The sequence below is a fragment of the Orycteropus afer genome, unplaced genomic scaffold (genome assembly GCF_000298275.1).
Source record: "Orycteropus afer afer isolate SDZICR_OR568_19922 unplaced genomic scaffold, OryAfe1.0 scaffold00002, whole genome shotgun sequence".
Taxonomy (NCBI): domain Eukaryota; kingdom Metazoa; phylum Chordata; class Mammalia; order Tubulidentata; family Orycteropodidae; genus Orycteropus; species Orycteropus afer.
The window spans coordinates 33206661-33223332 of NW_006921589.1; the positions used below are offsets into that span (position 1 = coordinate 33206661).

The 16672-nt window shown below is 36.4% G+C and overlaps 1 protein-coding gene across 1 annotated transcript in view; it reads left to right on the forward strand.

Annotated features, from left to right (window-relative positions):
• Window positions 1–16271, forward strand: part of ORC2 (origin recognition complex subunit 2) — a 48568-nt gene extending 32297 nt beyond the window's left edge. Inside the window, exons 11-16 of the mRNA XM_007935225.2 lie at window positions 1336–1432; window positions 4921–5067; window positions 5598–5769; window positions 12796–12857; window positions 13468–13586; window positions 16185–16271. Of these exons, the coding sequence (XP_007933416.1) occupies window positions 1336–1432; window positions 4921–5067; window positions 5598–5769; window positions 12796–12857; window positions 13468–13586; window positions 16185–16271 (684 nt within the window). The remainder of the gene's footprint in view (window positions 1–1335; window positions 1433–4920; window positions 5068–5597; window positions 5770–12795; window positions 12858–13467; window positions 13587–16184) is intronic.
• Window positions 16272–16672: the final 401 nt, after the last annotated feature.

The window sequence follows — 16672 nt, forward strand, 5'->3', positions numbered from 1 at the left end:
AAATGCAAGCTGGATTCAGAAGAGGACATGGAATGAGGGAGATCATTGCTGATGTCAGATGGATCTTGGCTGAAAGCAAAGAATTCCAGAAAGATGTTTACTTGTGTTTTATTGATTATGCAAAAGCATTTGATTGTGTGGATCATAACAAATTATGGATAACTTTGAGAAGAATGGGAATTCCAGAACACTTAATTGTGCTCATGAGGAACCTGTACACAGAACCTGTACCTGTTGAAACAGAACAAGAAGGCTTGTTCTTAAAATGGCTTAAAATCAAGAAGGGAGTGCATTAGGGTTATATCCTTTCACCATACTTATTCAGCCTGTATGCTGAGTAAATAATCTGAGAAGCTGGACTATATGAAGAATGAGGCATCAGGATTGGAGGAAGGCTTATTAACAATCTGTAATACGCAGACAACACAACTTTGCTTGCTGAAAGTGAGGATGACTTGAAGCACTTACTGATAAAGATTAAAGACTACAGTCTGCAGTATAGATTACATCTCAATATAAAGAAAACAAAAATCCTCACAACTGGACCAACAAGCAGCATCACGATAAATGGAGAAAAGAGTGAAGTTGTCAAAGACTTCATATTACTTGGTTCTACAATCACCACCAATGGAAGCAGCAGGCAAGACATCAGATGACATATTGCATTGAGCAATCTGCTGCAGAAGACCTCTTTCAAGTGCTGAAGAGCAAAGATGTCTCCTTAAAGACTAAGGTGCACCTAACCAAGCTCTGGTATTTTCATTCGCTTCATATGCATGTGAGAGCTGGACAATAAGGAAGACTGAAGAAGAGTTGATGCTTTTGAGTTGTGTTGGTGAAGAATGCTGAAAGTACGTGAACTGCTAAAAGAACTAACAAATCTATCTTGGGAGAAGTGTAGCTGGAATGCTCCTTGGAAGCAAGAATAGCCAGACTTCATCTCATCTACTTTGGTCGTGTTGTCAGAAGGGACCATCCTCTGGAGAAGGGATATCATGCTTGGTAAAGTGGAGGGTCAACGAAAAAGGGGTAGGCACTCAACAAGATGGATTGACATGGGCTCAAGTATAACAAGGATCGTGAGGCTGGCACAGGACCAGGCTGTGTTTTGTTCAGTTGTACATAGGGTATCTATGAGTCAGAGATGATACGACGGCATCTAACACAAGAGCAACTAAAGTTCCATTAAAATTGTAAAAAAAATTTTAAAACTTGGTCGGGAAATTCAAATTAATTTTTAACTCATAGTAAGTGTTGATTTGCTCTGTGTGTTATTTATTCTATATAACAAAATGTTCTAATTGATATGGTACCTCTTGTACTTTTGTAATATAGGTCCTGAATTCTATAACAGAAGAAGTCCTGGATTATGAGGGTACTTTCCGCAGTGTACTGGATCAGCTTAACTGGATAATAAACAAATTTAAAGAAGGTAACGTGAAGTAGATGTTTCATGTCGTTTTGGATGAAGTTAATGATTTGTGTACACAGAAATGATTATTTTAATAACTTTAATAGTTATTGATTTAGAATCCTCTAAAATAATTTGTCTTGCCTTTTTCTATGAAATATTTCTGTGAACTTAGCAAAAAGAGTTATTTCCACAGCCTTAAATTTGTATAGCCAAATGCCTCTTATTTCAGAATAATTTGTAAATGTTGACGAGTGTGGAGTACCTCTACTTGATTGATACATCTTTGTCTGACATTTTTATATTCTTTAGTTATTTAATAGTTTTAGAAAACATTCTTATTTCTCTGTTCTGAGTAAATAAAATTACTCTAGGATAATGACACAAACTCAAAATCTATGGAATGGAAAAAAAGACATATTCTTTGTTATTCTTTTAAGTGAATGTTTTGGTTATGGTAATAATCAGAAAATTAGAAATAAACTTATTCAGGTTCTACCAATTGTTCATTTAATTATTGCTTATGAATTAAAAGGAGTAATTGATAATGCTATGCTTAACTGATTTTATGGATAATTTTGTTTAGAATGATAAATTTACATAGCACTTTTATTTATCTCATCAATATTCTGTACATTCTGAAGTTTTCTCTTCCCCCTACTTCCTAGCTGAAAATTTTTTCTATGCTGAATTTCTTCTTTTCAAGCTTCTTATGCCCATTTTATCTACAGTCCTTTATAGTCATAGACAATATACATTCTTATAGGAACTCTACACATTAGAAAACAAATATAGTTGATGCTCATTATTCATGGATTTTATATTTGTTAATTTGCCTACTTGCTAAAATTAATTTGTAACCTCAGAATCAAAATTCCTGGCACTTACACAGTCATTTGCAGACATGTGCAGTGGGGCGACAGTTTGAGTTCACCTGATGCATACATTCCGACCTGAGATCAAACAAGGCATCACTTTCTGCCTTGTTTCTCCTCTTGTACTACAAACAAAGGTTCTTCTTGTGGTCTTTTTAATGCCACTAAGTGTGATTAAGGAACTCTGGTGCCATAGTGAATAAGGCATTTGTCTGCTAACCAGAAAGTCAGCAGTTTAAACCCACCAGCTACTCTGCAGAAGTAAGATGGGGCAATCTATTCCATAAAGATTTACAGCCTCAGAAACCCAGTGGGAGACTCTATAATTCAGAATTGACTTGATGGCAGTGAGTTTGGTTTAAGTGTGATTTCACTGTATAAAATGACCCCCAGTATAATGCTGAAGTGTTGCTAGTGATCTTAATTAAGCAAAAGAAGGCTATGATATGCCTTATGAAAAATATATATATTCTTGTTCATTGGATATATAGGCCTGTAGTGAACCACTGGCTGGTTTATCACAAGATAAACAAATCTGTTTAGTTTGTTTTCAGTTTTTTCAACCATACTAGTTAATTGAAAATCAATTGATGTAATATTTTGCCCCTGCAATAATTTTGAATTATTTTTCTGGGTACTTTTTAGTTCTCAACCTCCATTTTAATATTCAGTGTTAATATATTCTCCCATGGGTAGAATAATACTTTTTATCTCTTAACCACAGATGCTTGTGGTGCAGCTTAGCAGTGTTCATATGCTCATTAAAGTAGGTGTCTAAGTCACTGAAAATATGTACTTTTAAAAATATTTTTTACTGTAGTTACCTTCTAAAATCTGAGGACCCTGCATTTTCAAAATGTATCATCTCAGAATCTTTGTCACTGTACTCTCTTTTGTCCCCTCTACCCCTGTGGGAGAGTTTATGCTCTTCAGAAGGCCTGTTCTCAATCATAGGTACCAGGAGTCCTATTTCTTACCAACTTCTAAGAGACTTATCGATATGTTTGACTTTTAAACATGCATAGATCTTTTATCATCTTAAGAAAAAAGTGTACTTGATTCTGATGCCCTTCTAGTTTATTTTATTTTGTATTTCTATATGATTTCAGAGTTTTCAAAATCATGTGGTACCTTCCATTTTTTTTATTTTTTATTTTTTTTTTATTAACCCATTTCTTTCTTAATTTATTGCTTCTGTGCTACTGGAACTATATGCTGTAATTTCCTTCTACCAAACCTATTGATCTTGGTTTCATTGTTGTTAATCTGATCCATGCTGTATTTAATGGTGTTGATAGCTCCATCCTCAAAATTCTTCCTTCATAGATGTGTATGTTTTACTTCCTTGACCTTCTTGATACCTTGAGTAATTTCCTAATTTTATTTTGTGTCCCTTGGCTTTTGCAGTAATCCTTTTATTTTTTAAAAATATAATCTCTTAATGCTTAATGAAAATGCTTTAGTTAATAGACTGGTTTTTGTTTTGGGAGGGTTTTTTTTGTGCCCCTCACCTGCACCTCCACACTCCATCTTGCAGTGCAACGTGCACAGATTCATCTTCAATCTATTATATGCATCTTGGCTAAAAGTTCTCCTTTTCCCTATGCCTTATTAAAAACTGTGTTTTCCTACCCGGTAGCACCACAGATGAAATCTTCCATAAAGATTATAGCTAAGAAAACCCTATGGAGAAGTTCTAGTTTATACCACATGGGGTCAAGTAAAAAATCAATGGCAAAAACCTGTGCTTTCTAGGGTCTGATCATGTATTAACCATTCCAGTTAAGTCTCACCACTCCAGTTCCTACTGATTTCCCTGAATTTTTTTTTCCAAGACTTTAATTCTTAGCCTTTTGTATGAATGTTTCACATATCTTCCCGAATAAATTATATACCCCTAAGCAGTATTAAAGAAGCTCTGGTAGCATAGTGCCTAAGGCACTTGACTGCTAACCAGAAGGCTGGGGGTTCAAACCCATCAGCCACTCCTCGGAAGGAAGATGGAGCAATCTACTTCCGTAGTGATACTGCCTCGGAAATCCAAGCAGGGGTCTCTATGAGTCGAGTCTGACTAGACGACACATAACAACAACAAACAAGCAGTATTAAAGGTGCTATGGCAGCCTAGAGGAGCTCTGGTAGCATAGTGGCTAAGACACTTGCCTGCTAACCAGACGGCTGGCGGTTCAAACCCACCAGCCACTCCTCGGAAGGAAGGTTGGGCAATCATACTTCCGTAGTGATACTGCCTTGGAAACCCAAGGAGGGGTCGTTATGAGTCGGGTTTGACTCGACGGCACATAACAACAACAACAACAACATGGCGGCCTAGAGGGAAAGGCATTTGGCTGCTAACCAGAAGGGCGGAGGTTCTAACCCACCAGCTGCTCTCGGGGAGGAAAATAAGGCAATCTGCTTCCGTAAAGATTTACATCCTTGGAAACCTTATGGGGCAATTCTGCTCTGTCCTCTAGGGGTGCTATGAGTCAGAATCAACTTGACAGCAGTGTGTTTGGTTTGGTTTGAGCAGTATTTACACTGCTTTGATGTATTTTTTAATACATAGGCATGGGGTATAGTGGGGACTTCATAGATACTCACTGAAAATAATCATTGAATTCTGTTTCCTTTCAGATTCTTCTTTAGAACTCTTCCTGCTCATCCACAATTTGGATAGTCAAATGTTGAGAGGAGACAAGAGTCAGCAAATTATTGGGCATTTGTCATCTTTGCGTAACGTACACCTTATAGCGTCTATTGATCACCTCAATGCTCCACTCAGTAAGTTAAATATTACTATGTTTCTTTCTTGAGATACCTGTCTTAAACAATTAATTTTTTTAATGTCATCATTCAGAAAGTTTTACTGTTTTGCAGTACACTTTGCTTCTGCTACATGTTTAAAGATACAACTTGCCAAAAAGATAGGTGTCCTCGGTCTGATTTAGAATATAATTCTTAGAAATAAAATGTCAAATACCAAAAGAGTGCTTTATACCTAAAATGACATGGAGTAGGAGAGAAAACCAAACTATTTTGATCTCTTTGTACTCTTTTTGATATTGCAGTATTTATTTTATTAATTTAGTTCATAGAGTTTATATTTACAATATAAAAAATATCCAGATGTTGATTGAAAATGAAATTAGATTGTGGGTTATTTATTTGGATGGGGACATAGCAAAAATTTTAAATCTCAGGATTCATTTTTCATTTAATGCTTTCCTTTTCTTTCCTAGAATGAAATCTAGTAACAATATTATGAAAATAATTTGTATTTCCTTTTTTTATTTTTTGGCCATGTGCTCTAGTGTGGGATCATGCAAAGCAAAGCCTCTATAACTGGCTCTGGTACGAAACTACTACGTATAATCCCTATACCGAAGAAACTTCCTATGAAAATTCTCTTCTGGTTAAACAGTCTGGATCACTACCACTTAGTTCCCTAATACATGTCTTACGAAGCCTTACTCCTAATGCAAGGTAAGAGTGGAAACCATATTTTCTTTTTTAAAAAATTACATACATTTGAGACATGTGGTCTAGGTTTTAATAGCAATACTAAGGTCTCAACATAGTTTGGAGATTAAGAGAAATCATACTAGTAAGAGTTGCCATTACTAGATTATGCAATAGGTAGAGTACTCAGTAGTAGTCTATCAAATTGCCCAATAGCAAAGCAGGACTACCAGTATTTTTTATTTTTTCTTAATAGATTTTCAGGGATTTTCCTTGAATTTTATGAGTTGTTATTTATAATTACATATTGAATAATTATGATCTGAGCACTGAGTTCTTTACGTGAAATAGCTCATCTGGCTTTTTGGTTTTTTTTAATTTATTATATTTTTGTTGTTACTGAGAATAATGAGAGCTCTGGTGGTATAGTGGCTAAGGCACTTGACTGCTAACCACAAGGCTGGCGGTTCAAACCCACCAGCCATTCCTCAGAAGGAAGGTTGGGCAATCTACTTCCGTAGGGATACGGCCTCGGAAATCCAAGAAGGGGCCGCTATGAGTTGGATCCGACTCAACGGCAGTAAGTTATTGAGAATAATATACACAGCATAACAGACACCAGTTCAACAAATTCTACACAAACAGTGCGGTGGCATTGATTACATTCTTCAAGTTGTGCAGCCTTTCTCACCCTTCTTTATGAGTTGTTCCTCTGCCATTAACATAAACTCACTGCCCCTAAAGCTCTTAAGTAATCTTTCAAGTTGCTGTTGTCATTTTTATTCCACATAGATATCTTAAAAGAGTACAGTGCTCAACGCAGACATTCTTCACTAGTTAAGCTAAACTACTCTTAGGTTTTAAGAAGATTTCAGGAAGTATTTTTGGTTTAAGATTTAAAGGTTATCAGAGGGCAGGAGTTTTAAGGGTTTATCCAGGCTTCTGAAAGTCTAGCAACCATTAGAATATGAAATTCTGTTCTGTATTTTCCCCTTTTGATCAAGATTCTTCTATAGCTTCTTTGATGAAAATGTTCATTAATAGGAGCCAGACACCACCCAGTTTTTCTGGTCTCATGGCAAAAGAGGTGGTTGTGCGTGGAGGCTGTTGGACCTACATTCTCTTCTTTCTCCTACTCCTGACTATCTTCCTGTTGCTCCAGGCAAATAGAGACCAGTGGTTGTAGCTTTCATTTGATCTTCATAACCATACTAAGCTAACTGGTAAATGCCACAGAGATTTTGATCCAAATCCTGGAATTCATTCATTTTTCATTTCTGAATAGTATTTCATTATATATTCATACTATATCCATTCTACTCAGTAGACATTTAGATTGTTTCTTGTTTAGGACTATAATGAACAAAATTGTTATAAACGTTATTATAATAATTTTATGGTGACTTTGTGTACAAGTTTATCTAAAGTGTATTCCTGAGAGTGGAATTATTATACTGTAAGATCACGTATGCACCTTTTCTAGATAATTCCAGGGTGGTTGTACTTTTACACAAGGACAAGACAATTCCTGTTAGATTCTGGATAGAGTGCCACAATAATGTGAAACAAAACTCAAAAGCATAAAAAAAGACGAGGTTTACTGGTCTGATAGAGCCTGGTGAGACCCCTGAGACTACGGCCTCTAGGTACCCTTCAGGTCTGGAATTGAATTGACTCCTGTGGCTTCCAGCCAAGCAATGGACAGGCATATAGGGTGAACATTTATACATTCCTTAGAACAATCAATCATAGGAGAACAGAAGGGCAGTATTTGCACAAGGAGTTAGCTCAGGGGGCAGGAATGCATGGAAAAGAAGGACACAGGGAAGAGGCAGCTTCAGGGGGAACTGGGAAAAGAGCTGTTACATTGTGGGGGTTGTAGTCAGTGTCATGAAACATAATATGTATGAACTGCTGTATGGAAAATGAATTCACTCTGTAAACTTTTACCCAAATCACAATAGCAATTTAAAAAAAAGAAAAATTCCTGTTGTGTTTCCATACTTGTTATTGTCTGATTTTTTTAAACATGTCAATCTGCTGGGTATTAACATTTCATATAGCTTTAATTTACTCTTCACAGATTGCAAAATAAGCTCTTTTTTGTATGTTTTTTGGCTATAAAGGGTTTGTTTTTTTTGTGTGAAGTATCTATTCTTATGCTTTCTACATGCTTTTCTATTGAATGGCTTACTAGTTTTAATTGATGTTCCAGGAGTATCATATTCATCATTGTTTTGGCTTCCTAGGGCTGCTGTAGCATAATACCACAAATTAGGTAGCTTTAAGACAAATTTATTATTGCCCTGTTCTGGAGACTGAGAGTTGGGAATCTGGGTGACAGCTGTGTTGATTCCTTCTAAGGCTTTAGAAGGAGAGTCTGTTCCAGCCTCTCTCCTAGCTTCTGGTAACTCCATACTTTACTTGGCTTGCAAAATGCAGGGTCACACAGCATCCTTCCTCAGTCTCCCTGTCTCTGTGTCTCATCTCAGCTTTTATAAGGACACCAGTCATACTAGATTAGTACTCAACCTACTCAAATATGACCTTATGTGAAGCTAACTGGTATCTTCCCCAAAGACCCTGTTTCCAAACAAGGCCATATGCATAGGTACTGGAGATTAGGACTTCAACATATCTTTTTTGAGAACAAAATTGAATCTGTAACATTTATCTACTGTTGCATAACAAATTACTCCAAAACTTCATGGCTTAAAACATTATGCAGTTATTAACTTCTGCTAATTCCATTATTAGCTTCTGTGGGTCAGATCTGTGTAGCTTAAATGAATCTGCTGGCTCAAGCTCTCCCAAATCTGCAGTTATCTAAAGATCCAACTGTGAAGAATTGATTTCCTAGTTAACTCATTGAGTTGTTCACAGGATTCATTTCCTTGCAAATTATTGGAACTTTGGTTCCTCATGAGATATTGACAAGACCTCCCTCAGTTTCTTACCTTGTGGGCCTCTCCATAGAAAATAACAGCAACTAGCTTTATTAAAGCAACCAGGGACGATTGGCAAGAGAGAATGTGCTAGCAAGATGAAAGTCTTGTAATCTAATCACGAGAGTGACATCCATATTTTTGTCATAATCTGTTCGTTGGAAACAAGTTACTAAATCCAATCTATACTCAAGGCAGAAGATGACACAGGAAGCAGGATCACAGGGAGCCATGTCAGAAACTGCCTACTACAAGTATGTTGCTGTTATCTTGCGCCATCAAGTCGGACACGACTCCTAGCGACCCCTCCTTGGGTTTCCGAGGCGGTATCACCACAGAAGTAGATTGCCCAAGCTTCCTTCCGAGGAGTGGCTGGTGGGTTTGAACCGCCAGCCTTCTGGTTAGCAGTCAAGTGCCTTAGGCACTAGCCACCAGAGCTCCCACTACAAGTATTGTTGTTGTTATGTGCCGTCGAGTCGACCCCGACTCATAGCAACCCCTCCTTGGGTTTCCAAGGCAGTATCACTACGGAAGTAGGATTGCCCAACCTTCCTTCCGAGGAGTGGCTGGTGGGTTTGAACCGCCAGCCTTCTGGTTAGCTGTCAAGTGCTTTAGCCACTATGCTACCAGAGCTCCCAACTACAAGTATAGTTGACCTTTAAACAACATGGGTTTGAATTGTGCAGGTTCACTTAAATGCAGATTATTTTTCCAACAAAGCCAATCAAGGAAATTATGGAAGAGATTGTGAATATGGCCAAAAAAAATAAAAGTGTCAGTTGAAGGGTTTCAAGATTTGAATCTTGGAGAAATTCAAGAGCTAATAGACACCACCCCAGAGGAATTAACAGAAGATGACTTGATGAAGATGAGTGCTTCCAAACCAGTGTCAGACCATGAGGAAGAAGATGTAAAAGATGCAGTACCAGAAAACAGATTGACATTAGACAGTCTGGAGAAGGGTTTTGATAATTCCTGACTACTTTTGACTTCTTTTTAACATGGACCCTTCTATGAAATGGGCACTGAAATGAAAGCAAATGGTGGAAGAAGGGTTGGTATGATACAGAAACATTTTTAGAGAAATGAAAAAGCAAAAAAAGTCAGACAGAAATTATTATGTATTTCTGTAAAGCTACATCATGTGTGCCAGCCTCTCCTGTCTCCCCTTCCACCTCCTCTGTCTCTGCCACCTTGAAATAGCACAACCAACTCCTCCTCTTCCTCTTCCTCCTCCTCCTCAGCCTGTTCAACATGAAGATGACAAGGATGAAGACCTTATGATTCACTTCCACTTACAAAACCAAACCAAACCCACAGCCATCAAGTTGATTCTGACTCATAGCAATCCCCATTGGGTTTCTGAGGCACTAAATCTATACAGAAATAGATTGCCCAGGCTTGCTTCCGTGGAGTGGCTGATAGGTTTGAACCACCATCCTTCTGGCTAGCAGTCAGATAGATGCCTTAGGCACTGTGCTACCAGAGCTCCTTTCATTTCCACTTAATGAATAGTAAATAATCATCATGCCATACAGTTAATAAACTTACCTGTTGTGTACGTGTGTTTATGTTTGTGTGAAAATCAAGTAACTGTATGGCAAAAACTTAATCGACTGTTTATGTTATTGGTAAGGCTTTGGTCAACAGCAGGCTATTAGTGATTAAGTTTTTGCAGTGTCAGAAGTTATACAGATTTTTGACTGCACAGGGGGTGGTAGTTGTCAGTTAATGTGTTGGATATAACTTTCTTAGGCTATGGCTATCTTTATTCTCTTGATGGGGTCATTTAATGAATGGAAGTTTTAAATTTTAATGTAGTCCATTTCATGAGTGTTTTCTTTGGTTAGTACTTATTTAAGAAAGCTTTCACTACCTCAGGTCATGAAGATATTCACCTATATTATCTAAAAATTAAAAATATAAAATACCTTTGATATTTAGGTTTTAATCCATCATTTATTGTAACTCCTTTCTCTCCCCTACCCCAGCTATATTTGTGGTATACTCCAAGTTTCTTTATGTGTGTGGGCTGTTTCTCTGCCCTCTATTCTATTCCATTGGTTTATTTAACTGTACCTATACTAAGTCTCAATCTCTGGTAGAACAAGTCCTCCAACTGTGATTTCTTTCAAGAGCCTTGGCTAATCTTCGCCCTTGGCATTTCCATAAAAAGAATCATCTTGTCATGCTCTCCTTTAAAAAAAAAATTGTATTTTTATTGGAATTACATTGGTGTTACTAATCAAATTGGAAAGAATTGATATCTTTACAATATTGAGTTTTCTAATACATCTGTGTACATCTCATGTAATTTATTAAGCTTTTGTATAATATTTCTCCCCATAGAGATCTTACACATAATTTGTTAGACTTGTTCTTAGATTTTTTTCTATTTTTGATGCAGATCTTACACATAATTTGTTAGACTTGTTCTTAGATTTTTTTCTATTTTTGATGCTATTATAAACACAATTAGTGTTTGCATATTGATTTAAGTAAAGATTTTTTAAAAATAAATAGGCAAGTAAGGATGTGCTGATATAGGACCTCAAATGTTGCAGTGGGTGTATAAATTGATAGAAATATTTCTGGAAGGCAGTTTTTTAATATGTATCCAGAATTATATTAATAAATGATTTTATTATGTCTCAAGACCATTATTATCGAATCTCATTTTACAGAATTTTAGATGCAAAAGATATAATAGGCGAAACTGAATATGAACATAGCCTAAAAGATAAAAGAGGCTTTTTAAAATATATTCCTCATTTCAAATTTCCCACCCTTTTACCGAATATTTTCTCAAAACTGAATAATGTGCAAATCTCTCTCAAAGGACCCCTCCAAAACAAAATTGGTTCAAATAATAATGTTTCTGTAATACATAAAAACATAAAATTGCATATTTCTCTTTAAGGCTGATTTGTATACTAGAAGATCAGATTAGCATTGTGGACTTAAAATAATGCATTATATAGGTGTCTAATCAAACTTCTTGATAAATTGGGAACAGAGGGGAAAGTGTTCATTCTGTTTTTACTATTACAACTACTGCTAATAGACAGTTGCCAATTGCTGTATGTATAAAGGTGAGGGATAGAGGTCCATGCAGTATAACTACTCACAACCTTCAATATGGCACTGACTGCTCTAATACAAATAAATATCTTTTATCTTTGCCTACCTAAAATGCCTACTTTGCTTGCCTCTAACACTTTTTTTAAAATTAAACTCCTTGGAAATTTTGTTTCATTTGCAAATTCTGATACTATGTGGCCTTTACTTGGTATTAATGTGATTAATCAAAAATCTTAACTAAAATTCAGCTCTCGAGTCTTGTGGCCATACTTAGTTATAAGGTGATCATTCAGATGATCCAAAATTTGCTTACAGATCATTTTCTAGATTATCATAAAAATGAAAATGCAAAGGTTTAAAATTACTTTGGCACACCAAAGGATTCCTGGGAATTTTAGTTTGTTTATAACACTGCTTGCAACCCAGAAATTTGACTTATATAGTACACTTGCCTAAAGAAATAAAACATGAAAAAATAAGTACAGTTTTATTTAATACAGTTATTTTTAATAATCTAAAATTGGAACTAATGGAAAATCCAAAACCAGTAGAGAAATGGTAAATTTGTTGTATATGATGTGATAGGAGTTTTTAAAGACATGGAAAAACCAGTAGGTAAAAAAGCAAGATACAAAGTAGTGTATTCAGTATGTAAATTATATATAAAGTTTATAGATTTCACCTTGTCTCATTCCATCAGGATTTGAGATAACATATACAATATGATCTTAACACCAAATTTATCTCAGAGTTATGGATTGATACTTTTCTCTTTAGGCCTCTTTAATATATTCCACGTTTTCTACAGAGAACTACAAACCTATAGTTTTAAAAAAATACTTTTAGATTTTCCTTAAAAGGAAATTTTTAAAATGCTTCTCTTTAAATAAGCAAAGCTATAATGTTCTTTGGAGAAAGGAATACAAGACAATGTAGATACTACCTGTGTATATTTTACAACTGGCTGTTATCTTTTAATGTTAACATTCTGGATTTGAATTCCTGTTTGTTCTTTTTTCCTTAGGGGGATTTTCAGGCTACTAATAAAGTATCAGCTGGATAACCAGGATAACCCTTCTTACATTGGTATCCAATATTTATATTAAATTGTGTGACTTTTGTTTCACCCCATAAATTCTTTTTTTCTGGGACCTAACTGCAGTTTTTCATAATAGTGAATAAGTGATCTACAAATTTCACTACTGAACAGGATGTTTGCCATAGTGCATTGGAAAACAAACCTAGCTTGCTTTTTAAATTTCATAAGCTAATTATGGATGTGTATCCACCAGTGATATATTTTTAATATGCTAGGCATCTTAGATTTTCTTCCCCTTAGGTAAAAAATAATATTTTAATTTAACCAAACATTTTAGTAATTGTTTCTCATGAGTTACTAGTTCTCTTTAAGAGTTAGCTTTATCCATGCTGCTTAAAACTGCCCATAGGGTGAGTTATACTTAGTCACAGTTGACTACTTTCAACCAATTTGTTGTCTTTACAAAATATAAGCTACGCGTATTAACACTCAAGTGTTCTCTAGTCTTGCTTCTATAGATGCATATTTTTTTTAATCAACACTTATTGACTAACATACCATGTTTACAGCACCTTTTTCTATGTTCTTTGATATGGTTATCTCTATATTGTATCTTAAATGCTGACTTATGGTCAAATCTTTTTTTGAACTTGCCAGGACTTTCTTTTCAAGATTTTTACCAGCAGTGTCGGGAGGCATTCCTTGTCAACAGTGATCTGACACTTCGGGCTCAGTTAACTGAATTTAGGGACCACAAGCTTTTAAGAACAAAGAAGGTAAGACTCTGATACTTCGGCATTATTTACCAAGAATAGTGTATCTCATTTACTTACGGGCAAGTATGCCTTTAACTCAGAGCTGAGTAGGAAACTGAGGTTCCATAATGGGTCATAAGGATCCACTTAGGCAGCACACCATTTGAGTTCCTGAGAAAGTGATATGATAGCACTACTGTACTGCAAAGAAAGCAGAAAACTTATGAGTTCTAGTCAAGAGTTACAGGCCATTAGAGAGATACTATGAATCATTTAATTCTGTTCTCTCCTTCCTCTCTTCTGCCATTCATTAATTTGGTCTGTGTTTATTGAGATACGGCAGTAAGTATTAAGATGCAACAATAAGCCAAAACCTAACTTCTTTTCTTATGTAGCATTCTACATTCTAATGGGAAAGACTGAAAGACTGATGATAGTCAAATAATCACACTCATGTAAAATACATTTGTGTTAAGTTCTGTTATCAGAAGGGGCATGAAAGAGCATATAATAGGTGGATTTGACATCATTATGGATTGTCAGAGGAGACCACTTAGCTGAGATTTAAAATTAAGACTAGGAAGTAACCAGTCAAAGAGGTAAGGGAAGAATATTCCAGGCACAGAATAGCATGTAAAGAGACCCTTGGGCAGAAAGGAGCATGGTACATTCAAGAAACAAAAAGAAGGCCAAATGGCACAAGATGAGTTTGAAGAGGCAGTAATGTAAGGGCTGTACCACCAGGTCTTTCAGGCCAAGGTAAGGATTTTAACCTTTATTCTAAAAGTAATGAAAAGTCATTTAAATAGTGCTCTGACTGATGTAGAATATAATGGGGCAGAATGGGATGGGGATTGGCAAAGGTGAATGCACAGAGACCAGAGAGGAAAGTGTTAATTGCAATCATTTGGGGTAAGATGATGGTGACTTGGACAAGGGTGAAGATAGAAAAGTAGTTGGATTCAAGATGTAGTTAGGATGCAAAATGGATAAAAATTTATGATAGATATAGGAGCCAAAGGAAAGGAAAGTGTCAAGAGTGGTTTCTGGCTTACATAAACAGGGATGTGGGGCTATTGGATGAGAAATTGGAACAGCAGCATTTGGGGCAACAGAGAATAGATCATAAGTTTAGTTTTGGATTTACTCTTTTTTTTTAATTCTTTTTGAGGTTTCTTTGAGATTTCCAAGTAGAGGTGTCAACTTGGCAGTTGGAAACAAGGAATGAGGAGCCAGTGGGAAAATCTGTGCTGTTTTTCATTTAGGTTATAACGAAAACCAGGCATGGGTGAGATTACCTAGAGAGAGTGGGTATAGTGAGATTAGAGGGCCACAAACGAAGCCTAGACAAAGCCTTAACAGCTAAGGAGAGGATGAGCCTGCAAAGGTGACAGAAACAGCCAGAGAGCTAGGAAGAAAACTAGGATATGATATCAGACAGAATCCAAGAGAGAAACATGTTTTGAGGAAAAGGGAATGGTCAGCCATGTCAAATGTTGCCAAGATGCCAAAAAGAAGAGAGCTGAAAATATCCCTTAGATTTGGAAATATGGAATCCCTTGGTGGCCTGAGGAAAAACTCTATTGGTGATATGATAATGGGGATAGACACAGGTTGGTTGAGAAGTGAGGAAATGGAGACAGCCTTTATAGACAACACTTCAAGAGTAAAGAGAGTAATAGCTGGAGAGGAATGAAGGAGTCTAGTGACAGTTATTTAATATGGAAGATATTAGAACATACTTAAAAGGCAGGAAGAAACCAGTTGAAAGAAAAAGATGAATCAATAGTGTAAGGTTTTTGAGAGAGTGAAAGAGTGAAGAAATACCTAAAGTATAGTGAAGAAAAGACTGTCTACCTACCTCACCTCTACTTAGACCATGATTTAAGAAAGTGTTATTTTTGTGCCCAGCTACCACTGTCAGCCACTTGGAAGTAGGAGATCCTGGATAAGAGTGGGAAAACAATGTGGAACAAAATTCAAAATCATTTAAAAAAGGACCAGGTTTGCTGGTCTCATAGAGCCTGATGGAACCACTGAGAAGACTGTGGCCCCTAGTTGCCCTTTAAGTCTAGGATTGAACCCACTTCTGTGGCTTCCAGCCAAACAAAACAGGCTTATGAGCTGAACATTTACAATAGGTAGATACACTCCTTGGAGAGTAGATCAATCATGGGAGAATACAAGGGCTGTGTATGCACAGGGAGACAGCTCGGGGGACAGGAAGGAGGGAAGGACACAGGGACGAGGTAACTATGAGGAGGAAGTAGGAGGGGAGCTGTTGCATTGTGGGAAATTGTAGTCAATGTCGTGAGACAAAGAGTATGTGAGCTGCTATATGGAAAGTGAATTTGCTCTGTAAACTTTAACCCAAATCACAAAAAAAAAATTATTTAAAAAAAAATGTTATTTTTCTTTTCTACTATAAAGTGGTCCAACATGAACTCACTGTATTTAAATAGTGTGTATGCTTGTATGGCCTTTTGCCTTAATTTGCTTCTATATTTTATCAAATACTTCATTAAGTAAATCAAATCCATTATTTGTTTATTTTGCAATAAAAATGTTCAAGGGTATCTCATGAATGACTACCATCTAAAGTATTCTTACATCTTTTAGGGAACTGATGGTGTGGAGTATTTATTAATTCCTGTTGACGGTGGAACATTGACCGATTTCCTGGAAAAGGAAGAAGAGGAGGCTTGAAGGTTATCCTTTATTCTTGAGCCTTCTGTGGAAGGGTTGTTGTACTCCAGCTGTCAACTTCTCTAGTCACAGATGTTGTGTTTACATCCAACATTATTTTTCCAGTGTACAAGATTTAAAATTGGGGGAGGGGGGGTCAATTTCATCAATTAGGACTTCTGACTATGGGGGAAGGGAGGGCAAGTTCATCAATTAGGACTTCTGACTAGCCTGTCTGGTGCACCATCGTTAGTACTGTGCAGCTGTCCTCAAGGTGGAGAAAATGTGCCTTTCATTCATTACCTCGCTGGAGACTTCTTGTTGGAATGAACAGTGTGCTCAGGGACTATTTGGAACTGGATGTCTTTGAATTCTTTTATACTAGAGATATTATTCCTAATTTTTTGAGGGCCTTTAACGCT